Genomic DNA, 25070 nt, shown 5'->3' with positions numbered 1-25070 from the left:
CGTCTTGGGTCTTTTTGACGCTCCTGGCCCTGAGACTTCTGAAGTGTCCAGGCCAGGCCTCTGGTGGCACGTCCTTCAGGTGGGTCTGCGCGACGCTTCCTGGTGACAGGACTCAGCCGCGGCCTCTCTGGCAGGGTGTCCCGGGAGCGAGGCTGAGTTCTTCGCGTGTCCTCTCCGACGGCACGTGGCTTAGACTTGTCCCATTCCCGGCCCTGCTGACTTGGGTAACTGTGAGGATGGTGTCTGCCTGGTCTCTCGACTATGCAGTTGCTCTTTTTCCCTTTGTGATTAGTATTTGAGGGGACGTATTCTGAGTTAGGTAAATTCTCCGATCTTCAAGCTTTTGCCTATCAGCTGTAGTCTCCTTTTATGGAGGCGGAACTGTTTATTACGTGCTGGTTAGCAAACGGCGATTCTTTTGACTGCATTATTCCTTCCGCATTTATTAGTCGTTTTACTGTAAGGAAAAGCCATTCTTCTTCCCATCTGTTAATTTACCCGTGGCCTTGCGGACATGAACTTCGGTTTTACTCAGTGGGTTGTGTCTGTTACTGTCGTTATTTTGATGCTCAAATTGTCCCAGGTTTGGCCTTTTCAAACTGGCTCCTGTATCCTTTTGACAGTGCTCCATTATTTAAGCACCTCCTTGTTTTCTGATGTGGCAGAATGCTGTAGACATGGATTGTTTTTGACTTTCTTGCATCAGTACTTGAATTGGCCTTTTCTCCTGGGATCCTTGGTTCCTCCAGCACACAGTTGAACTTTTATCTGCTTATAACTCTGTAAAGTGGTGACTCTTTCCCACCATTTTTCAGGTGGCTCTAGTAAGTAGCTTCTTGAGGCCCCAGAACTGGTAAGTGCCAGAGCCAAGATCTGAACTGTAAAAAAAGCTTCACATTTGTGGAATTCAGAAAATTACATACCGCTTCGTAAAGGAGGAGCCTGAATCTCATAGAGGTTTGCAAAGCTGTTAGCTGAGGTCACATAGCTAGCAAGTGGCAGAGGTCCACGCCAGATGTCTTTGTCACCAGTCTGCTCGCAGTGCCTTGGGAGCATGCCCCACCTGACCTCTTCTATTTTAGTGTAAGTCCCCTGTCCCTAATATTGTCAGGTTTTGTTTGAGGAATTTCTTTTCTTGGGAGTAAGAACACACGTGGAAAGGCAGCCTTTGTAGTGTTGTGAGAAAGACGGCCTGCAGCTCTGCGGGGGTGCAGCCTCACCGAGGGCAGCCAGGCAGCAAGGTGCCCCTTCCGCAGCAGCTAACGTGCCCACTGTGGACGAGCCCTGCGTGCCGCCACCTCTGCCGTGGGCGGTCGTTCCCCACTCCGCCTGCAGGTGGCGCTCTCCGACCACGGCCTGATCCAGAGCCTGGCATGGGGCATCACCTTTGTTTGGATTTACAGACCAGAAGCGTCCACATATGTTTGCATAGTGTAAGGATTCACTCTTTCAGAATTCTCCTCTTAATGTCAGATGCCCGTGTCATTTTCAGGAAAAGCAACAGTTAAGCTATGAAGAGCTGATTCAGGTCGTGAAGAAAGAACGGGACATCTATACACACCTGGTCCAATCTCTGCAGGACTCAGACAGGTAAGGGTTTCTGTTTGGCCGTGACACACATACAGAACGTGCACGTATCTTGAGTAAATGCTGCTGGTTCCTGAGGCAGCAAAGACGTCCCGCTGTGCTTAGGGAGCTTAAGATACTGGGACAGGGATTGCCTTTTTAAGATCAGGTATTCCTATTTCCTAGCAAGAGTGGTATGATTTTTTGGCAACAAATACAGGATAAAAGGGCTTCCCAGGTGGTGCTAGTGGTAGAGAACTCTCCTGGCATTGCAGAAGATGTACGAGACACGGGTTCGATCCCTGGGTCGGGAGGATCCCCTGGAGAAGGAAATGGCAACCCACTCCAGTATTTCTGCCTGGAGAATCCCATGGACAGAGGAGCCTGGTGGGCTACAGTTCATAGGCTTGCACAGAGTCAGACATGACTGAAACAACTTAGCACGCCATAGGATAAAAATATCATTAATACTAATTACTTAGGTTTTTACCAAACCTTATTATGGATACAGAAAGTTCCTCCATTTGTGTTATCTCTCGTGACCCCCACTGCCGCTCTGAGAGGTAAATGACATTACTGGCCCTGTTTTCCTTAAATAAGGCCGTGGAGACTTAGGGAGGTGAGATGACTTGTCTGAAGTCTTGCGGGTGATGAGGGACGGTGGCGTGTCTGTCCTGGCACGGCCTGTGTCCTCACAGGCCTGCCGCAGCAGGGTGGTGCCAGAGGCATGGCGAGAACGCTGACGGTCCGCTGGTGGCCTTGCTCCCACCCTGGCCGGGTCCAGGCAGCTGACACCCCTGGGTCCCTCTGGGCCCAGCCCCGGCTGGCCTCAGTGATTTCTCCTGTGCAGAGGTCACCTCTCTGCATGATGAGATGGTGACAGGTAGAAGGGTATCAACGTCTGGGTTTCGTTTCACGGTTGCACAGAAGTGGATGGGGCGGGCGGGCACGCCAACAGAGGATGACCGGCCTCGGCCCCCAGCTGTCAGGGCAGGCTGCGTGTGGGTGGGGGCTCATGACGTCAGCTTGTCTTCATTTGTTTGTTTCTAAAGTTTTCCATCCTAAAAGGTTGAGGAAACTCACCCTTCACCGCTCCTTGTCTTTTGCCACAAGGGAGGCCCAGGAATTCTGGAGTGGGCAGCCTGTGCCTTCCCCAGCAGATCTTCCCGACCCAGGACTCGAGCCAGGGTCTCCTGCAGTGCAGGTCCCCTACGAGCCGAGCTGTCATAGGCAGAGTCCTTGCTGTCCCTGGGGCCGGGTTCCCTGCCTCTGCCTTCAGTGGGCTTCTGCACCCTGCTCTGCCTCCCACTCATCCTTGAGCGTTCGAGGACCCCCCTTGTCGGGAGGCCCGCACGAGGCCCCAGGACAGGCGCCCCTCTGCGTTTCTGCCCTCACGACGGCCCTCCCGTCCCTCCGTCACCGATCTGCGGTGGCTGGCCGCCTCTTCTGGCCATCAGCGCCTGTGGCCCAGCGCCCTCTCTGCCGTCCGCATATCCCAGTGCTTGTCACAGGGGCTGGCATGCAGTAGGCCCTCGGGAGATACTCAGTGGATGAATTCCCTCTTTAAAGTGCCCCCTCTCCTGCCCCCTGGGCTTCCCTGGCGGCTCAGAGGTTAAAGCGTCTGCCTGGAATGCAGGAGACCCGGGTTTGATCCCTGGGTCGGGAAGATCCCCTGGAGAAGGAAATGGCAACCCACTCCAGTACTCTCTCCTGGAGAATCCCGTGGACGGAGGAGCCTGGTGGGCTGCAGTCCATGGGGTCGCAAAGAGTTGGACACGACTGAGCGACCTCACTTTCTCCTGCCCCCAACTCTTCTACATTGAGATAATGTCCAGGATTTTTAATCTGAAGTGAGTTTTAAGGAAAATGAAAACATGCTGATGAAATTCTGGAGTCAGCCTCACTCTGAAAGGGAGCTTCTTTAAGAAGCCTCTGGTGCTCGTCATTTTCACCTGGGGTGGGGTTGAGTAGTCTGGGGGCCTCAGATGGGGAGTGGGCGAAGCGGGCTTAATCATGGCGCCCGCCCTGACTGGGTTCCCAGAGGCTTTGTGGGTAGAAACGACTGCCGTCACCCTCCTCAGCATCACGGGTGGCGGCTCTGAGTTCTGCAGGCTCTTCCTTAATGAATCAAAACGTGTGTGGCACCAGGGCGGGCCAGGACTGTGTCTAACAGGGATGCTTAAAAGGTTTCCTATCCATCTTCAGAGTTGAAATGCATTCAGCAACTCTCAGCTCCTGGATAAGTCACTTTTCACCCTGAGCCTCAAGATATATATCAATATCTGTGCATTGAGATGGCCCTGTCTACAGACCTACCTGTTTTCCTACCTCCCTGCCTACCTTAGAGGGTTGTTTAAAACATGATGCTAATATGTGAAGTCCTGATTCCCGGCACAGAGGAAACACTCAATAGATGTAACGCTTGTTAAGACTAACAGTGACGTGGGAAGTGCCCGTGCGCCTCCGTGTCCCGTTGTGCACACACTCAGCTTGCAGGGGGCTTTGAGCCCTCGGACCGTGCTGTAGCCAGAGGGCAGAGCTGTGGTCTCGGGGGCTCAGCTGCCCTCCAGGGCTGCTCACCCCCGCAAACTGGCAGCGAAAGGTGGGTGACGAGATGGGTAACGTACTTGTAACTGAAGTTGGTAAGAGCGGGTAGAGAGAGAGCAGCTGGCCATGGACAGCTTTATGATTCATTCCTCACAGCGACACTTCAGCCCCATGTCACAGAAATGGATGTCTGCTCTCGGAGATGTTAAGGGTATTTCCAAGCCCCTGCACTTAGGATTCTCAGAGCTCAGATCTCCCTGGCTCTTGGGCCGAGGCCCTTACTGCACAGCTCTCATCTTGAGGACAGGGGGCAGTTTGTATTTGCCTTTGACTCAGATTTTCTCATTCTCAGCACTGTTGGGATTTGGGGCTAGATAAATTTTTGTCAAGGGCTTCCCAGGTGACTCAGTGGTAAAAGAAGCCGCCTGCAATGCAGGAGACGCGGGTTCGATCCCTGGGTTGGGAAGTCCCATGGAGAAGGAAATGGCAGCCCACTCCAGTATTCTTGCCTGGGAAATCCCACGGACAGAGGAGCCTGCTGGGCTATAGTCCACGGGGTCACAAAAGGATTGGATACAACTTAGTGACTAAACAACAACAACTTTTTGCCTTGAGAGGCCGTCGTATACATCTTAGAACGTTTAGCGACATCTCTGGCTTTTGCCACCGCGTGGCGGTGACACCCTCCGCTGCCCCGACTGTGGCAACCAGCGCTGTCTCCAGATATGGCCACATGTGCCCTGAGGGGTTTAGATCCTCTCCAGAGGCAAGTCGTGGCTGTGTCTCACGAGTCGCAGAAGGTTGGGCTTGTAAGTCTGCTGTTTGGGAGTCATTAACTTACGTGGAGGAAAGGAAGTGATGCTTATCGAGCATCTTGTGTGTGTCAGGCACTGTGCTGAGCTCTTTCCCTTATGGCATCTCGCTGACTCCTCAAAACACCTGAAGGAGAGGCACTGTGCCCGCTTTACAGGGGAGGTCAGGCGGGTGAGCTGACCGCTGCGGTCCTGGAGCCGGTGAGTGCTGGCGCCCTGGGGGCAGGCGCCCCGGCTCCTCCCGACTCCTCCCGGACGGACGAAAGCGCAGGGCTGTCCTTTCTCTCTCAGCAAACCTCCTTTTGTTCCTCCGACTCCTCACGCCTTGCAGGGATCCTAGAGTTGGGGAAACAGGAAGGACAGGCACAGGAGCAGCAGCTGTGTACTTTTCACCCTGTCAGAAAGTGGAGAAAGGAGTGAAGCAGTCAGCTCTTGCCAGCTCTCATCGCAGAAGCTTCGCTGAAGCAGTCTTTCTTTTTTTTTCCCCTGGTTAAATGTGTCTGCAGCACGACCGCATCCGAGCGAGTGCCGTGCTGTGACACCTCTGTGAGGTTTTCCATCAGCCTTACAAATTGATCATTATGATTGTCTTGAAATGAAACTAGGTACAAGTTGCTGGGTGGGCCCCTTCCCTGGCAAGGAGGCTGCCTCACAATGAACCATCTTCAAAGCAGCGAGCATAGAAGATTAGACATGATGGTTTATTTTCCTTCCAATAGATGTTGATTTCTTTGTGCAGTTCGATGGACGGAGCTGGAGGGAGTCGCTGGAGGAGAAGGGGGACTTGAGTCTGTGGCACTCGTATCTTAGAGCGTCTCCTTACCATTTGGGGCTGCAGACCCCTCCAAAACAACCCGATGAAAGCTGATGGGCCAGCTCCCTAAAAAAAAAAAAATTCCACACATTGATAGATTCTTTCCTACATGTTCTAAGTGTTGATGGACCTTCTCGGGGAACAAAAGGTCATGTGCAAGACAGAGTGGCGTATTTCTTGGTGTTTAAAACAAGCTTTCTGACTCGGTAAGGCATTCGGTAGTCGCGAAGCATGTTCGTTTGCTTTGACCCAGTCGTGCTTCGGGGAATCTGTCTTCAGAAGCTAACCTGGGTGAGAAGCAAGCCTCTCGGCGCAGAGACTTTGAGGGAAACAGTACGTATGTTACTCAGGTGTCTGCTGGAGCCCCTGTCCCTGCAGGGGCTGTGGAGTAGGTTCAGACCCCTGCCACAGGCTCACCCGCGGAGCCCCGCCTGGAAGCACGCTGTGCAGTCCGGCAGCCACTAGCCGTGTGACTGCACGCGTTTGAGTTAACACACTAGGCATTCGTCCTTCCAGATGCTCAGGAGGCACGACCCACTGGTGGGTGTTCCGTGCGCACCAGTGCTGGTCCGGGCGTTCCCATCACGGGAGAGAACTCGGGGGGGCGGTCCTCCCCCCCGTCAGTGTGGATTCTGGGAGGTGGGCTTTCTCAGGGCCTCCCCTGAGTTCTGGGTTGCTGGTTTCATGCAAGCCCTCTGCGCAGGAGAGCACCATGTTGTTATATCATCCCACCCCTCAAACAAAAGTCCATTTGACTCTTCCTCTGTGAATGGCTAACCCACCACTCTAGTCTTCTGCTGGCCTTAGATCGGTCCTGCACTCCCTCCTCTGTCAGCTCTCACTCTTCTCCTTTTCTCTTTCTCGTCCCTCTTGCCCCTTGCCCTCAACCTCCAGCGCCGCCTCTTTTTGGGTGACACAGCAGACGTTCTAGAGCCTTCCTTCCATACCCAAGCCTGTGCAAGACAGCATTCCAAACAGAGAAACGTTCCGAGGAGTTAAATGATTTCTACCTAGCTATATCTGGAGCAGGAACTTGGGAAAAGACCCAAATGCTCACTGATAGGGGAAGATTTAAAGTAAATGCTGGGTCGTTTACCCAATTTAATATTATTTAGTCATTAAAAGTGATGCTTGTAAATTATTTCTGAAAATGGAGGGAGATATTTAAATGAGCAATGCACAATGTAGTTTTATATGTCCAGTATTATTTCAACCTTATAACAATACTCAGGGAGAAAGATTAGAGGGAATACAGTCTGCCATACGTTCTTTGATGTTGGGGTTGTAGTAATTTTTGCTTTTTTCATACTTTTATATTTAAAAACATTTTTTCACTTTTATATGTTAAATGTTCTCTGCACCTGTATTTACTTTTATAGCCAGGAAGAGAAAAAAAAAAGACAAACACCTCACAAATGACATAAAACCGCAGGAAGGCTGGCTGGGTTTTGCATCTTACAGCCCAAGTAGATCTTTTATGAATTCTGGTCTCCTGTTTTACCAAAGTGTCAGCGCCCTGCAGGCTGAGTTGAGCAGTGTCTTCGCCCTGCGGAAGCGGCTGGAGTGGGACGTGCTCTCGTACCAGCACCTGCGGAAGGCCCTGGAGGAGCAGATCAGCGAGATCCGGCGGCGGGAAGGTACTCGCTCCCTTGCATGTGTTTCCCCGTGGCGTTTGCACTTGGAGGGCCGTGGCTGAGCTTGGCAGGAGTCCTCAGGCTTCAGTAGGAGACGGAGCAGCTTGGGGCTTTCGTCTGGGGAGCCTTTTTTGCAGGATCAGTGTTACTGCTGCCCTTCCGGTCTGGACTCAGGTGGCTTTGGCCGGTGGCGACTGGGGCCCAGCACGTTGCGTTAGTTCCCAGAGGGCCAGCTGCGGGGCTCTTGCTCGCTGCCGCCGCTGTATTCTGCATCATTTGACTTCTAGCTCCAGATAACCTCAGGGCCTCGTCATCCTCTTTGCCAGATCAACAGCCCTCATTGCCCGAAACATCTGGGCCCGGCCTCCCCAGGCACCCACTGCGTAGACGCATGGGGGTGAAACTGCTGCTTCCTGCTGGAATACTGCTTTTTGAACTGTCGTGACCACAAGGGGCCGTGATCAGCGAGGGTCCCGTGACGCCTGCTTTCTGAATCGCCCTGGGAGGCCCCATGGTGCCTGCCCTGCTGTGCTCAGGACAGCAGCATTCGGCCCCCCCGCTGGCTAGAACCAGGCTTCCCTGGTGGCTCAGATGGTGAAGAGTTTACCTGCAGTGCAGGAGACCCGGGTGTGATCCCTGGGTTGGGAAGATCTCCTGGAGAAGGGAATGACAACCCACTCCAGTATTCTTGGAGAATCCCATGGACAAAGGGGCCTGGTGGGCTACTGTCCATAGGGTCACAAAGAGTCAGACACAACTGAAGCGACGAGGCCTGCACGCGCTGGCTAGAACCTGAGTCCTGTAGACTCTGGGTTGGTATCTTCATCCTTTCTGTGTCTCTAGCCGGGTCCTGGCATGTATGCTTAAAGTCAGTCATCGCAGTGATGACTGACATGTCAACATGTCTTGGGCACCTGCTGTGTGGCAGGCTCTTAACGTCTCACCCCTGATCCTGACCGTCAACCCATTGGGTAGAGTAGGCGCTGACATCACATCACAGGTGAAGACACCCAGATTTGAGCCAGCACATCTTCCTTTGAAGTCCAGCTCTTTACAGCATTCTGAGCGTATCAGCTCTTCCCCACATGTGCTAAGCGAGATCTTGCTCCCCTCAGTGCATAGCCGGGCCCCTCTCTGTCCCCGCACTCCCTGTGAGAATGTGAGCTTTGCTCAGAGAAAGCAGAGCCTTCCATGGGTGACTCAAGACTCCCCATCACAGATCTCACAGGCAGTTTCTCCTCTCAGTGTGGACTCATTGCTGCGCTGGACTCTGGAGCCAGAAAAAAACACATCAGGCACTTTCTATTTCCCTTGAGTTCTACGCTTGAGGGTCACATCTGATTTTTCTAAACAGAATCACTCCCTTATTTAAACTGAAAAATCACCATTTACTTGTGCCTCTCAGAATGGTCTGCAGACACAACACTCAATACGCCAGTTATAATTCATAATTGGCTGCAGGGAAAGCCTACGGCCCACGATGAGCCCGGACATTGAGATACCAGCCTGTAGAGACCCAGGAAGATGGCTCCTGCCCAGAGGTGGGGCACTGAACTCCCTACGAGTGCTCACGCCCCTCCTGCCCCCTCACCCAACTCAGAGTGCCTTAGATGGACCGCGCTGGCGTGGGTCTGGGAAGGATCTTCTGATGTTCTGTTTCTCTCCTCCTTTCTTTCTCTTTTTTTTTTGGTGCAGAAGAAACATTTTCATTTTATAGTGATCAAACATCTTACCTAAGTATTTGCCTTGAAGAACACAATCGGCTTCAAGTGGAACATTTTTCTCAAGAAGAGCTTAAGAAAAAGGTATTGACTTTATTAACGTTCAGTGCTTTGTTAGTTATTTGCTGTCTCTTGGGTTCCTGATCAGAGGTGTAAGGTTCTGAAAGCCCTGCTCCCTGCCTCTGTTGCCTCTCTCCCTGCCCGTCTTTGTTCTCTCCATGTACATTCCCTGGAGACCCCCTCCCGCTGCCGTGTCTGATGCACTCTTTCTCAGGCTTGAGGACCCCCACCCAGGCCCCATCTCCTCCAGGAAACGCCCTATCCCCCCTGGAATTAGCCCTCTTTCCCTCTGGTCATCCTCCTCTCGTCTTGTACCTGATTTCATTGATGTCCCTGCTATACTGATCTGTAAGTATCTGATTGTTCTTCTGTATGCCCCGTAGGCCATGGACACCTTAAAGTGAGTGCATCTTATTTATTTCTGATTTCCCGGTGCCTGCCTGGCACATATAGTAGGAGTTAATGGATGCTTTTTAAAAGAATAAAGTTCGGGTTTGGTCAGTAAATCTTTTCTAAAACTTGGAAAGGTCTTTCCATGTGTCGATCATTGGTGTGGTTAGGATGGTTGAGAATTTCAAGGCTCTAAGAGCCATTGATAAGAAGAGGAAGTGTGAACTCAGAGGACACTGTGGTTTATTATGAAATGATCATCTGTGTGTGCCAGGGTCAGATTCTTGGAATAAGTCGCATCCTGGCAGAGCAGACGGACGTGTGTCCGAGCCATGCCACTGCAGAGTGAGTGCCCAGGGGGCTGTGACAGGCAGAGATGTGAGGTGCAGGGGCAGCAGACAGAGAGCGGTTATCTGTCTGGTGGGGGCGGGCGTGGGGGAGGCCTTTCCCGGATCAGAGGAAGCGTCTCAACAGAAATGAGACCTGAGGTGGGTTTTGGACAATGAGGAGGAGTTTATCTAACTAGAAAACTTTCTCAGCAGAGAGGGAGAGGGAAAAACAGCAGATATTAGGTACAGAAAAGATAAAAGGGAGAAGTGTAGAAGTTTAGGCAAGTTGAGAGGAATGCAGCAAGGCGCACTGAGGCTTCTGTTCGTGTTCTGAGGATGAAGAAGCTAGAGATGCGAGTAGCCACGGCTGGTCCCTACTATGGCTGTGTCACGGGCGGGAGCTACTTCCCTTGGCTGGCACTCTGTGGATGTTTGCAGGATCAGACTGTCTTGTTCTTCCCTCTGTAACCTCCTTTAGAGTTGGGTCTGATTGGTGTTATGTTTGGGTGCAGGGGACACCTGCTCTGTGTGGTGAGGTGGGATTTCCCGCTTATTTCAGGGGTGAATGATTACCCCTTGAAGAAGGGTTTGGAAAGTCACTGACCACTGGAATTTGAAGCTTGCAGGAAGTATAGGTGGTGTCTGATCAGCTGCTTATGTACCTGACCTTGCGAGGCCTGTGCCTTAAGGAGGGGCCTTGGCCTGGGAGTCCAGGCCTGACTCTGCTTTGTGTGGTAGCTGCCCTTGCCCACTTGACCTGGCACTCTGGCCAGTGTTGTACGTCACTGAATTCTCCCGGAACCCCGGCTCTGGGACCTTGGGCAGTGAGCTGCTTTATATCTCGGGCTTTTCCTTGTCAAATGGGGACAGTCGTACCGGCCTATGCACCTCCGTGGGATTTTTGTAAGGGATGATTGACTAAAGCTCGTGAGAGTGTTTCAGTTGCCATGAATTGCTTTGGAACTGAAGACTGCTGTTCTGGACAGTGCTAAATAGGCATAGAGAGAGGAAGGTGGAGGCTGTAGAATAAGCCTCTGACACAGCCTCAGAAGTGTCAGTCTTGGGGATTTTCCTCCAGGGGCTCTCAAGTGCAAGATAGAGGTCCTGTACCCTGTCATGGACGGGGTGCTTCGCGCGGTAGCCCATTCTACAGATGCAGAGATGGAGGCTTAGACTAGGCAGCTTGCCCAGGATTTCTGGGGCTAGAACAGAGAGATGCTGGTGTTTTTCTCACTGCACGTGGGGGGAGCCTGAAGCCTGGAGTCAAGCCGCCTGGCTCTCTGTGACTGTGATGCTGGGAGGTCTGCTCAGTAACCGTGGCCCCAAGAGGCAGAAGTGTGCCTGTGGGTAGCTGGGCCTCTCCTGCTCTGATCTCCCAGGTCGGCGACCTTATCCAGCTGGTAAAGGAGCTGTATGCGGACAACCAGCACCTGAAGAAAACCATTTTTGATCTCTCCTGCGTGGGTTTCCCAGGAGACAAGCCTGAGTCGGGAGATCAAACAGAGGTAAGAAGGAACGTTCTCACCATCACGAGCCCAAAACATCACAGAGAGTAACAGCCCCACACACGCATCAGGGCTGCATCTGTTCTGGGGGGTCTCTGGAAATTCCCTTTGCTGTGGACGGGCTTTGGAGGCCTTCTTCAGTCAGCACGTCTGCCCGCAGGGTTCTGCAAGTTTGGGTCGTTTCTGGGCGGACGCACTTGATGGTCTGTGATGCCCGCACTCCAGGCCTGGCCCTGGGATCCGGGCTGCAGGTTGTGGGCATCTGGGCACGTCTGGAGGACTGGTAAGGTCTCGGGTCGGAGAGCTGTCCCGTCACCCAGTCACTTTGCTAGTGCAGATGGAGCCTTAACGAGCCCATCACCTTGGAAAAACAAATGAGCAAACACTCCTTCCGTTTCCTTCCCGAGTCAACCCCCTAAACGCGCCTTCTCACTGCCACGCTTCTTCTGTGGCTTTGGCCGGATGCGTGTTCTTTCTTCCCACACTTACCCAGGACCCCCTGCGCGCTGCCCCCACGGAGGACCTGATAAGGAATAGACAGTCGGTGTCCCCTGGGCCCACATGTCCAACTTCCTGCCTCTGGAAGTTCTTGCCTGGCGGCATTTGAGAGTGAACGAGCCAGGGAAGGTTAAGTCCTGGCGTCTGCGCTGCCGAGCGTGTGGTTCCTTCGCGAGCGTGCCTGCTGAGGGTGCGGGCCTGTTCTGGCCGCCCGCCCCGGGGACGGCAGAGGGAGCCCTCTTCGCCTGTTGCCTCTGACTCTCTCCTTGTCTTTGTGACGCGTTGTGTGTGCTTTCCTCAGTACTTGGCCTGACCACACAGTGAGGGGAGGCGGGTCCTGCTGTGGCTCAGGAGGAGCTTGTTTCCTGAGTCCCTGCCTGGCCCTGACGCTCCCCTCGGGGTGCCTTGCTGCAGGCTGGTGCTGGGCTGGTTTCAGAAGTCTGGGCCTGTTATTGCCAGGAAATGCACCAGGGCCGCTTGCACGTGGGTCCCCCACACTCTCCCTGGTTGGCCTTGTCTTGAACCCAGCCTGGTGTGCCACGTAAAGGGAGAGCTCGTTGCCACACCATTTCCAGGGAAAGATCTGTCAGCCTGACGTGGTCTCCTCCCACCTTCTAAGTGGGAGACTCTCACAGGTGTTTATGCTGTGCTCTGGCCATCTGCTCCCTTGGAGAGACAGAATATTACTGATCGTAGTCTCCAGGGCTCCAGATAATTTTGAGAAGCAGGAATATCTGCGGTCCTTTTAGGGAGAAACAAGTCTCTTGGTTTGTTTTCTCCAAGGCGGCGTTTTTAATAAGCCCCCCAATCCTTCATCTGCTTCATCTGAGTCGCAAATGGCGAGAGTGTGTTTGTTCATTTGCTCTTTGAAAGAAATCTGTTAAATGTCCTCTCATGTCGGCAACCCACTCCAGTGTTCTTGCCTGGAAAATCCTATGGGTGGAGGAGCCTGGTGGGCTGCCGTCTGTGGGTCACACAGTGTCGGACACAACTGAAGCGACTTAGCATGTCCTCTGGAGGACAGAGAGTTTTTCCTCTTTCCACTCTGAGGTCTTAATAGCAGCCAATTCAGACCTGAACCGTTTGTCAGGTTGCACGGCAATTTGATGTTCCCTGTGAACAGCCGTGTCCTCTGCTGCCCCAGCCCCTGTCTTCCCCTGGAATGCGATGGGAAGATCTGTGCGGGAAGGGTGGCGTTCCCCCAGGCATCCTGAGCTGGGAGAGGAAGGAGAGGTTGTGAGGGGCGAGGGGAGGCTGCTGTTCCCTGGGGGCTGGGGGCCGTGTGGCTCTCCTTTGATGAGCAACATGGCAGAGACAGACGGGAAATGCCTACGTGGGCCACAGCCTCGTCGGGGCAGCGGGCTTGTGAAGCAGCGACTGGCACTGCTCCAGCTCTCTGGGAGCCTACGAATCAGAAAAGGAAAAAAAAAAAGACAGCAAATACAGTGTGTATTTTTAAGTATACTCAGTCTTTTTTTTCCTCCAGTATTTAATTAACCTACAGCATTGCCTAAATTTGGAAAATACAGAAATGACCCCTGGCCCTGGCACTCTACCGTGCGCGCAGCCAGTTTCCGTCCTGGAGTCTCTCCCCCCTCCTCGTGTGCGCTACGTGTACACGTGCTCGTGCAGCCCTGTCTCCCGTGTCCCCCAGTGGCTGCTGTGTTAGCACGTCTTACTCCATCTTGGGGTGCCCTGGCTTTAACTCACTGCTTCGCGACTGTCGGGCGTGGAGGTTGTTTCCAGGGATTCACTATCTTAAATTACCTGATGAATGTCTTAGAACACAAATCATTTTCTGGGCTTACACTTGTTTTTTCCCCCTTTAGACTGTGTTCCCGGATGAGTAATTACTAGGTCAAAAGTACACATACAGATATGTATATGTGTGTGTATATATATATAATAAACATATAATTTATGTTCATATTACGCCCCCACACACACGACTTTTAACTTGACAAAGGCTACAGAGAGCAGGAGGCCCCTGATGCAGTTTGCCAGGTATGTCTTTAGAACACAGGCCCTGGGCTGGATTCCCCCCGAGCTGGGCACATAGTGCTCGTCCCTGCATGTGGGCAGGTCACAGAAAAACCAGCCAAACTAACAGAAAGCCAAGAGCAGGCATCCTTGTGTTTTAAAGCATATTTAAAAAAAAAAAGTCTCCCATGGGCTTGCTGCGATTTCCCTGTATTTCTTACAGACTATAGCTTGTATTATAGGAGACATGGTTGAGAATGGACATGCGGGAGTGATTTGGATGGACCGCAGTCGGGGTGGTGAGCACGGCCAGCCTCGGCTGTGTGGCACGCAGCTGTCGCCTCTGGGGGACAGATCATGCGTGCGAGCACTCAGGAAATGGTGATTCCTGTCGTTATTTACTTAATGTTGTCATTTTTTTAGGGATGGTTAAAAAACTAAGGTGTTTGTTTTTTTTTGGCATGGAGAGGAAGCATGGATTAGGGGGCATAATTTAATTGAACTCACACGTGTAAGGCTGTCATCTCGAATAAGAAACAGACCTGGTGTGACTTCAGAGGACAGAAACGGTGCTCAGAAGTACAGGCTTGTTAACATCTGTTATTAGCAACGGAGTGGAATTTGGTTTGTCAGAAGCAGATTGAGTTTCATGGAAAGGAGGACGCGTCTAGCAATTTGCCTTCATAAGTTGTTCCGAGTTGTAGCCGACTTGTGAAGCCCTTGGCACAGAGCCGGGCATGTAGTAGGCAGTCAATATGCAAAACACAGCCATTTCGCTGTTACTTTTTTAGTAAAGTGTGCCGAGCTGGAACTCCAACCCTTTTCTGACTCTTCAGTGTTGTTTTAGCAACACCATAGGGCAAGTGCTTCTAACGTTTCCCGTGCATGTGAATTTCCTGGGGACCTTGTTAACGTGAGGATTCTGGTCCATTGAGCCTGGCACAGGGCCCGAGAGTCTGCGTTTCTCATGAGCTTCCATTGCTCCAGAGAACACACTTGAGCAGCAAGATCAGAAGCAATCCCCCCAACTTTTTGGTTTCAGCTCTTCGTTTTGGGGGTAAAAATTTGGAAAAAAAAATTGTCCTTTTAGTAGTGTTTCCTGAGCTTTGGCACTGGTATTAAAACTGAGCCAGACATGGTCCCTGCCCCCTGGAGAACGTGATGCAGGAAAGCAGAGCTTGGGGGGCGGGTGCCTGGGGAGCCTGGGACGGTCCCACCTCCTCTTCTGAGGTCAAGAGAGCTTCTCTCTGGAAGGACAAGAGGTGTCTGCAGAGGCCCGAGAAGGAATAGCCCAAGAGGTGGGGGCAGATCCAGGCCATGCATTTGTTCAGGAGAGATGTCTAGGGAGGGCCTGTTGATTTGTGTCAGATACTCGAGCAGACAAGAAAAAAAGACAGCTGGGAAGTCGCTGGGGACCTGAGCAGTTGAGCAGTGAGGGGAACAGAGGCCATGTGGCAGTGGATGGAGAAGCAGCGAGGGGAAGAGATGCAGGGCAAGCGGGGCCCTTGGAGGCGTGTGGGACTCCTCTCCTGCTGGCGGTGGGGCCCGAAACGCCCGCCTGCAGTGGCGCGCTGGTCTCTCTGGGCCCTTGCCTTTGGAAACTGATCGGTCACATACGGCATGGGCGACCTGTTTCTGTGTCATGGTATTTAATTTCTTGATCAGTGCTGGAGACTGAGATCTGACTTTTAATTTTAACCAAGTCAGCAGAGGTAAAAGGAAACGAAAGCAAGTTTTTATCTCAGAGTACTTAGTAATGGTGTGGTTGTGGTTCTGGAAATGAATAGCTTGCAAGCTTTTGAGATGTCATTTTGGAATGACACGTGTTAACAATACTTTTTGCTCAGCCAGACCTGCGGGAAAACCCTTCTCCGAATCCTCAGGGTCGGGGGGCAGTGCCTCTCTCCCTCCTTCCTGTTCCCAGGAGGGCTCGTGCTCCTGCCAAAGAAGGTTTGGGGACCTTTCCTGAGGAGTTTCTGGAGGGTGTTGGCAGCAAAAAGCCACGCTGCATAAGGTGAGGGTGAAGAGTCCTTTCAGGAAGCCTGGAGAGAGGCAGTCAGCACCAGTGATCAGAGCTGTTGGTGGACCAGAGAGGAAAACGCCATTACTTGGCTTTTTTTTTTTTAAGGTGAGAGAGGCTTCTCCCCAGCGTTTTATTGTGAAAAAACTCAAACATAGCAAAGTGAAAAGAACTTCAGAGTGGACACCCACACACTCACCCCGTAGACTCTATTATTAATCTTTTACACCGGCCATCAGCCTTTCACCTTATTTTTTTGATAAATTTTCATGTAAATCACAACCAGTATGTTGTGAGGCTCAGTCGTGTCTGACTCTGCAGCCCCGTGGATTATAGCCCACAGGGCTCCTGTCCATGGGATTCTCCAGGCAAGAATACTAGAGTGGGTTGCCATTCCCTTCTCCAGGGGATCTTCCTGACCCAGGGATCAAACCCGGGTCCCCTGCCTTGCAGGCAGATTCTTAACCATCTGGGCCACATATGTAAGATTCTGACCCTGGGAAGTTTTCTATAAAAGACTTTCCAAAGTCACTTTGCTTTATTTTTCTTCTTCCAAAGCAAGGGTTTCCTTTAGAAGGAAGATCAGGAAAGTTTGAGTTGGGCTGGGAAAATTATGGGGTGAGGGACTCAATGTAAGAATTCCTGATATCACAGTATGGAGACAGAACCTTCGATGAGTCATATGCACAGCGCGGCAGCCGATGGCTGAGGCTCAGCTCGTGGTTTTAATGCCATGGGGCAAAGCTCACTCCTCCATGGGTGAGATGAGCTTTAGGACGGTTTTTGAAATGGCGTTGGCCACCTCCCCTCTCACTTTTTCTCTGGATGATAAGAGTGTCTCATGACTAGAGTTTTTGCTCTTCTAGAGAGCTGGGATTTGGCCCCGTTGACAACTGCTGTCCCTTCTGCAGAGTACAGACTGCAGAAGCTTTGGAATTTACACTGCTTTAGTGCATTAGGGATTTAGGCTGCCTTTCTAAATAACTCTCCTTCATTTTCAAAAGCAGAAGGTTATTGCCAGGCAGGCTTGATACTCTACTCATTGGCCATGAGGACTTTTTTGTCAGCCAATGACCGTGTGGCTGAGACTGTCCGTCTTAGATGCATGACCGTCCAGAAAGAGTTCAGCCCCTGTGTTCAACAGGGGAAGGTTTGCAGACACTGGGGCCACCGTAACTTTCATATACTGCTCTCTTGCTGTCTGATGGTTTCAATTCCATCAATAGCTCTTTTCCAGAATCTGGTTACTTTTCTATAATCTGAAAGCGAATTCAGCGACGGCAGAAATGGGGAGAGCACACTCAGCTTCCAGGTCAGGGAGGCTGTGCGGGGCAGAGGGAGACAACGGTCCCTGTTTCTCGGGGGATTTTTCCTTAAATTTTGCCTGATTCCAGTGTGTGGTGTGCCAGCACTAGCAACTCTGACTTTGGCTAATTTTCATTTCTTGGCTTTGGCATTTGTCTCTGCCTCTTTTTTCGGTTTTTGGTTTTTTTGTTTGTTTGTTCTGCATCTTTTAAAAAAAGACACCACCGACTTCATGCTGCACACACTTTTGGGTTGCGTTTTCACACCATGCCATGCTCCATATAGCTTCTGGCTAGCAAGGAGGACGAGGACTCCACCAGAACTGGAGAGGCGGACGAGAATAATTCGCTGAGTGACGAGTGTCTGGAGCAGAGTCACAAGGTAGGAACACCTGCCCCTGTCTGTGCCCAAGCCCGTCTCCCGCCTGGAACGAGTCCGACGGGTTGCTGTTCCGTCCACCCGTGTGGACGCCTGCCGTGTGCCCGTGGGGAGCAAAGAGAGGAGCTCTCTCCCTTTGTAGAAGCTACAGGTGAGGTGGCAGAGCCACTCAGGAGACAGGAGAGCAAACACAGTTGCAGATGAAAAGAGGGGCTCTTAGAGCATTAAAATTGGTCTCGGACTCTAGGCCTACACAGCTCTTTAGAACTCTAACCCAGCCCATTCATTTTACGCATTGGAATCGGAGGCCTGGGAGAGGAGATGGTTCCTCTGGGGCTCAGAGTAGGTCAGTGACATAGTCGGGACCCGTGCCCTTGTCTCGGGGACGACTGTGGGCCCCCAGATCATTTGCTTGCTGTGTAAGGAGCCACCGATAGAGCCAGACTTTCCTTCCCTGGGCCCGTCTGCGAGCTCCTGATCTGAGACCTGGATTAGGGCTGCCCGGGGTTTGTGGAGAGCTTTGTTCCAGGCGCGTGGAGACTGAACTCTTGGAGTAAATGTTCTCTAAGGTTGAAAGAACTGAAGACTGGTGTGTGGTGGGAGCTCGGAGGCCCGCAGATTTGACGTTTGTGGCTTTCAAGGTGTTGGGTTCCTGGAGTCCTGAAGGCGAGATCATCCTTGTGAGAGTTTTGGAGAGCAAAGCAGTGAAAAGCCGGGGCTCTGGAGTCAGACGTGACCTGGAGTCTTGGGCACTACGTCTGTGGCTTTTTACTCCTTGCTTAACCCCTAAGCCTGTGTTTCCCCATCAATGAAGATAGTAATACTCCCTTGTTAGAACTGTTGTGATATTTAAATAGAAGGCATGTACTACTTGCCCAGTGAATGGCAGCAACTGCTCTTTTTATTATTATATTCTAGACTTTTCCTTCTGTGGAGCTTGCTTATTTAGATGGATTTAATAACTAGATCGATGGCAAACAAGACCCTATAAATAACAGCTCATTTGTGTGGGTCTTGTCTTCCGTTTAAAAACTTTAAGCATTTTACACGTGTGGAGAGAGGGGTGTGGTGGCCAGTGTGTGTATTAGAGCAGTAATGAAGCCAAGGGGAGTTATTTATAGACTGGTGGAAGTAATTTACAGCTCTGGAAATGGGGAGGAGGAATGCTAATTGCAGCACCTCAAGACGTGCCCAGCACAGGCTTTAACTAGATGTTTCCTTGGCACCACTCCTCTGGGACCCTCAGTGACCCAAGAAGGCAGTTCTGTAAACATCTCATCTCCATGGGAATTAGGAGCTCTCCATGGTCCTGATGAGACAAATCAAAGTCATGATAATTAGGATGTGTCTGTAAAGAGGCTGGCTTTCTGATATATGATGAGGAAGATATATTGCAAGAGGTGTGTAATAAATGTCTTCAGCATTGTGGATGGCAATTAACAATGTTCCGGATGCTTCCTAGAAGGGAAATGTAGAAAGTAGGCTGTGGGGTAGGGAAACACAGCTAGAGCGGGTAAGACACCGCGGCACGAAGTGAAGCAGGCCCGCCATCCCGTTTTGTTGGTGGCGTCACTGTGCCCATTTACAGGTGAGGGAACTGAGGATGTGGAGAAGTAAACATCTCTGCACCGTGAGCAGAGTGAGCGTGTGTGGCCTGCAGGCCTGCACCCCCGTCCTTCGTTTTCTCGCGGGTTGTTGTACTTGCTCATCACCACCTGTCTCCATCCTTTCTCTGCCCACCCCCTGCCCCCTCCTCTGTGTCCATTATCTGACCAGATACTTTGATTTGCAGACTATGGAGGACAGTTCCAAAGGGGGCTGCAAAAATGGATATTTAAGGCACGCAGATTCCAGTATCTTAGACTACGGTGGAGCACACACATCTGGCGGCCCTGGAGACCAGGGTCTGGAGGAAGGCGAGCTCGTGAGCCTGCTCACCCCGCTCTTCGGCGAGAAGGCTGTGCGGTTCCTGGAATCCAGGTAGACACGGGGCCCAGGCGGTGCGCTGTCTGCAATTAGAGGGGAGGACAAGCTCATTGTGTTAAATGGCTTTAGATGGTGGTGCTCTGCAGTTTACCTGAGAGAGCTCCTGAAATGGCTTGGAAGGAACCTTGCCAATCGTGCAATTAAGTAATTAGGCTGCGTGCTCGTGGCTGCAAGGGGACTGCACTCAGCAGACCCACATGCACGCCCAGCACAAAGAGCTGAGACAAGGCCCTCCAGAGTCGTTCCTGGGAGCTGAGGAAGGGCTGCCCGGCTGTCCGCGTAAGGGCTCGGCCCTCCCGAAACCCCTCCCAGTCTCTCCAGCAGCCTCACCACTTCCACCGTAGCTATGACTCTGCTGTCTTACGTGGTGCTTGAACCACAATCCCCTTCTCATTATATCTGCTGGGAGTCATTCCTCTACAAGGAAACACACCAGGGTGTTTTCCTGAAACAAAACAGGAGAAGTCTTCGGTACACATGTATTATCAAAATAAGTCCTTTAGGAGCAAATTTCCCCTCTTGCCCATTCTTTTCACTCCACTGTAGCAGCTGCTCTGGGCTTTGGAGCTAGAGGGAGCTGCGCCTTCCTCTCACTTCCTCCATTTCTCCGACCACTTCTTGGCGTCGCCATGAGGAGCGGGAAAACGCTGTTCAAGGAGAATGGCTGGCGTGTACCAGGTGTTCAGTGAAAGCTTTGTCCTCCTCCAGCACAGATGGACAGATGGAGCTGGTGCCATGCCCGGCACTTCTGGCACGACCAGGAGCCTGGTGGTGCTCGTGTCCTTGGTGGGCTCAGCCTTGTGGGCACTTCTTCAGTTGAAAAGATGGCAGTGTTCTGTGAGCTCAGAGAGGCGACCTCCCCAGCCCCTGACGTCTGCTGAACACTTTTCTAGCGTGAGTCCTCTAGGGCAGCATTCCCCAACATTTTTGGCATCAGGGGCCGGCTTCGTGGAAGGCAGTTTTTCCGCGGGTCGGGGAAGGGCATGGTTTTGGGATGAGTCAAGCGCACTCTACTCATTGTGCACTTTATTTCCATTATTGGTGCATCAGCTCCACCTCAGATCATCAGGCAGTAGATTTTGGAGCTTGGGGACCCTATTGTGGTATATTATCACAGGGAGTTAGGCGACTGTAAGTGAGAAACGGAGGGTTTCCTCAGCATCAGCTGCTCCTGTGTTAAGAGTTAAAAGATGCACCTTGCTCTCTCTGAGGACCACCCGGGAATGTACGTGGGTGACATGAGCTGGGGAAAGTACGACAGATGGTGGGGGTGCAGGGAATCAGGGCCTGGGTGCTCCCTCCTGGCAGCTCGGAGCTTTTCAGCCCCAAATCCTTGTTGTCATGAAAGCACATGGGCCCAGAGATTCCATCAGTAAAAGCCCAAAATTTGTATTCCCAATCTCCTGATGTTTGAAAATCTAGACTTCATTTTTAAAGAAAGCGCTTTATGGACTGACTCTTTTAAAAACTTGGGTGAGATTATGTATTTCTGTGCTTAAAGCCTCTCGTGGGTTCCTGTCGCCTTTGGAGTGAGCCTAGCACCTCTTGGCCTGGCTCCGGCCTGTCTCTCTGTCTTCTCAGCACCCGCTCTTGCTCTCACGGGCCTTTCTGTTCTCGGTCATTCCGGCTTGTCCCCCCGTCAGGGCCTTGGCAGCTCTGTTCCTCCTCCTGCAGTGCTCTTTTCCAGGACGAGGCGGTGTCTCGGCTCTGCAGAGAGACCTCGCCCGCCCACTCTGTCTAACGAGAGTCCCTGCGTCTCGCTCCGTCTGGGGACTGGTGCCCTCCGCACCCCCTTACTGGCCCTTCTTCCTTGTGCTTCTCCTTGCTGTGCGTTGTCTGATTTAGTCATCAGTGTCTATGTGACTGTCTGTCTCTGTGATGAAGCATCAGCGTCTTGATTCTCTTTTTTAGCTAATCTACTGTCGGCTGCACTGGGTCTTTGCTGCTGCGCGTGCGCTTTCTCCAGGGGCAGTGAGCGGGGGCCCCTCTCCCGCTGCGCTGTGCAGGCTTCCCACCGCGGTGTCTCTCTTGCTGCAGAGCCCAGGCTTGAGGGCATGTGGGCTGCGCCGGTTGTGACTCACGGGCTCAGTTGCCCCGTGGCATGTGGCATCTTCGTTCCTGGACTGGGGATTGAACCCGCGTCCCCTGCATTGGCAAGCTGGTTCCTAACCACCGGCCTGCCAGGGAACTCCCAGCACCTTGATTCTTCTACACTGTGCGTTTCACGGCTTTACGTGACAGATGGGAGGGGCTCGATGAATATTTGAATGAATATACTGGCGACTAGAAGCTCAGCATCAAAGCAGAAGGTCTACGTCTAGAGAAGGGGGAAGAGTGCAGGGCCTCTTTGGAGTCAGAGAGGCCTGTGTTCTGCATCTCTGGCTGCCACTTTTGCTCAGAGATCTTGAATCTTCATCTGTAAAATGGGTCTGTAATCCATCATAGTCTCACTGTGAGGACTGATGGCGCTGAATGTACTTAAAGGATCTGGCGTGCCGTTAAGTGCTTAGTGAGTGTCAGCTCCTTTGCCCTTATGCCTTCTGCATGGCAGAGATGCTCAGGGTAAATAGCGTTTGGGCCTCTGACAAGACCCTCAAACGGAACCATTAGAAAGGTCCTGATTGTGGTGACAGCTTAATGAATCTGCAGTTCAGATTTCTAGCAGAGCAACACTTGAAATGTTTTATTTAACAGCACTCCCACTTTAGTATATTATAATGGCCTCTTTCACCACCTTTTACTACCCATTTGTAAGTCTTTCTTTCCTGGGTTTTATTGTGTGTTGTTTAGTTGTGAGTAATGGTCCTCCTCTGGCTAGCTCAATAGCAATTGTCATTATTTTTAATCTATATTAAGGGAAGGAGAGGAAAGGAAAATTTACTTTAACATGCTTGAAATACCAGAAATATTTCTGAAGTCTGAGTTTACTGAATTTTAAGATGGTTGGTGTCGTCTAGATGACTCCATATTAGAAGTGAAAAATGTACCACCCATTTTAATTCTGTTTTCCATACTTTTTGTTATTGCCCTATTTCAGCGTGCTGTGACTGTTCAATTTGAATTGAGTTGACTCTGCCCCAGAGCTGGGTGTTAGGAATCCAGATGTGAGTCAGCTGTCAGTCCTGCCCTTACAGGGCCCAGTGGGAAGGTAGCACCAGGGTGCCTGTCACTTCCAGTGGCAGCAAAGGTCCAGAGGATGGGGAGGCTGAAGTGCACTAAAGGGCTTGGTAGCTCCGGTCTGTCTGGCCAGGTGTTTTGAAATGAGGAGACGCCGCAGCAGCGGGAAGGGTCTGGTCCCGATGAAGCCTCTCCTGCCCCCTGCACCCTCCTGACCACACTGCCCCATCCTGACCACATCGTCCTTTTCCAGCTGGCCCCCTCCCTCATTGCCTCCCCCCTCTTCCTATCCTTCTTATTTTTTTCATAATTTCCTGCCTCCATTTCATAAGTTCCTTTCATTTTTATGAATCTCTTTTCCTCCCTTTATTTTTCAGATGATGGAGACATACTTCTTTTAAGTCTTCTTCAGACTGCTTTAGCTTCTTTATCTCCTTGAGCATGGACGCTCCTCTGCAGCTTGCCGGCGGTCTTCCGTAACGGTGGGCCTCGTCTGCGGGAGCGGCCCATCTGCGTCTGCGGCCCCGCTCTGCCCTCCTCCCCACCCTGGCTCCTCCTTGTGCTGTGGTTTTGAAGTTGACTTGACTTGTCTCTCTGGGTCTTACCTTCGGGGCATGACGTTTGCCTGACTCTTCTTCCAGCTGTGGGAGTAAATGCCTTCCGTGGGTGCCTCCCCTCTGGGTCTCCCCTGTCTCTGGCCTGTGGACGTGTCTCACTGGATTTGGGTCCTGTGTGTGCCTTGAACACTCTTGTCTTGTCTGCTTTGCTGTCACTTACACAAGTTTAGTTGCTCGGTCGTGTCCGACTCGGGCCCCCGTGGACTGTAGCCCACCAGACTCCGCTGTCTGTGGAATTCTCCAGGCAAGAATACTGGAGTGGTTTGCCCTGATTGCTCAGATGGTAGAGAATCTGCCTATAATGTGGAAGACCCGGTTTCAATCCCTGGGTTGGGAAGATCGCCTAGAGAAGGGAATGGCTACCCACCCCAGTATTCTTGCCTGGAGAATCCCATGGACAGAGGAGCCTGGCGGGCTACAGTCCTTGGGGTCACAAAGAATCAGACACGACTGAGCGGCTAACACGGACCTCACTTTCACATGTGTCTAGGGCAGAGCGGGAGGGGCTCTGCGTGCAGTCACACCACGCTCGCAGCTGATGGGAGTCTCCCCGTTTGTCCTCTGCCCACAGCCAGGGGTGTGCCCCGTGTCACACAGGCCTCGCGCTGGCTCCCTCCCGTAAGAGGGCTCAGCGCTCCCCACCTGGCTTCCCAGCCACGTCTGCCTGTCCTTCACGGTGTGTCTTCACTCCGTTCATGCTGCTGTGTCTGCTTAGCAGAAGGTTCCGCTTCCTTTCCCTCAGCTAACCTCTCGTCAACTCTGGAGGCCCCTTTCTGGCGTTCTTCTGCCACCCCCAGTGTAGACGCTCTGGGCTGCCTGCCCGTAAGCCTGCCGGCCTCCCACAGAGCCCGAGTCTCCTTGCGCAGCCTGTGGAGTGGTGGCTGGTGTGCGTATCGCCCCCAACACCGGTCCTGCAGGCAATTCTGCAGCCCCAGCGCCCAGCACAGCGTCTGGCTCGGGAAACAACTCACGAGTCTTCTGGAACTGCTCCAGAGTCTTTTACATGCTGACTTGGTTTGGTTCCTGGGAGAGCAACGTCTTGAGATATGGACCTGGGTACAAGGGATTGATTTAGGATGTGACTGCAGGCAGCAGGAAGGAGGGAGGCAGAGGGTAAGGGAGGGAGGGAGGCAAAGGCGGGAAGGCTGCAGTATGGTCTGGTTCCTGCTGTGCGCAGCCAGGCCGCTGTCCTGCCAGCCTCGCAGGAACGGTGTCAACCCGTGTCGGGGCTAGTCCTCCAAAGCTCGGGGGACTGGGATACTCACCTGGCAGCTCTTTTCCTCCCCTGGCTGAGAGTTTCCCCTGGAGCCGTGAATGAGCTCAGAGGGCCCTGGGAAAGGGCCCAGGGCCGCAGGGAGATGCCGCGGGTGCTGGAGGAGGGATCTTTGTCCACAGGAGCTATCCAGCAGTGGGCAGCTGAAAGCCCAGGGAGGCCCGGGCTGTGCGGCAGCGGACGAGAGAGGCAGCTGCCCTCCACGCGTGCTTTGGTTTCATCCTCGCAGCATGCTGTGCAGGGAGACGCCGCGTGGGGAGACTTGGCTTTTGTGGCGTGTCTGTGGCGTGTGTCTGTGGTGCGTGTGTCTGTGGTGCGTGTGTCTGTGGTGTGTGTGTCCGTGGCGTGTCTGTGGCATGTGTGTCCGTGGCGTGTGTCTGTGGTGTGTGTCTGTGGTGTGTGTCTGGTGTGTGTCATGGCGTGTGTGTCCGTGGCGTGTGTCTGTGGCATGTGTCTGTGGCGTGTGTCTGGCGTGTGTCTGTGGCGTGTGCTGGTGTGTGTCTGTGGCGTGTGTCTGT

At 52.4% G+C, this 25070-nt stretch overlaps 1 protein-coding gene across 8 annotated transcripts in view; it reads left to right on the top strand.

Annotated features, from left to right (window-relative positions):
* Positions 1–25070, top strand: part of CDK5RAP2 (CDK5 regulatory subunit associated protein 2) — a 185160-nt gene that overhangs the window by 95383 nt on the left and 64707 nt on the right. For 7 of the 8 annotated variants that reach the window (XM_040241770.1, XM_040241811.1, XM_040241785.1 and 4 more), the window contains 6 exons: positions 1493–1590; positions 7246–7376; positions 9069–9178; positions 11253–11378; positions 17467–17562; positions 19352–19539. In XM_040241770.1, the coding sequence (XP_040097704.1) occupies positions 1493–1590; positions 7246–7376; positions 9069–9178; positions 11253–11378; positions 17467–17562; positions 19352–19539 (749 nt within the window). The remainder of the gene's footprint in view (positions 1–1492; positions 1591–7245; positions 7377–9068; positions 9179–11252; positions 11379–17466; positions 17563–19351; positions 19540–25070) is intronic. The other variant, XM_040241801.1, reaches the window with a different exon arrangement.

The sequence above is a fragment of the Oryx dammah genome, unplaced genomic scaffold, assembly GCF_014754425.2.
Source record: "Oryx dammah isolate SB20612 unplaced genomic scaffold, SCBI_Odam_1.1 HiC_scaffold_1, whole genome shotgun sequence".
Taxonomy (NCBI): domain Eukaryota; kingdom Metazoa; phylum Chordata; class Mammalia; order Artiodactyla; family Bovidae; genus Oryx; species Oryx dammah.
The sequence above is the reverse complement of the archived record's forward strand: the minus strand, read 5'-3'. Positions and strand labels throughout refer to the sequence as shown.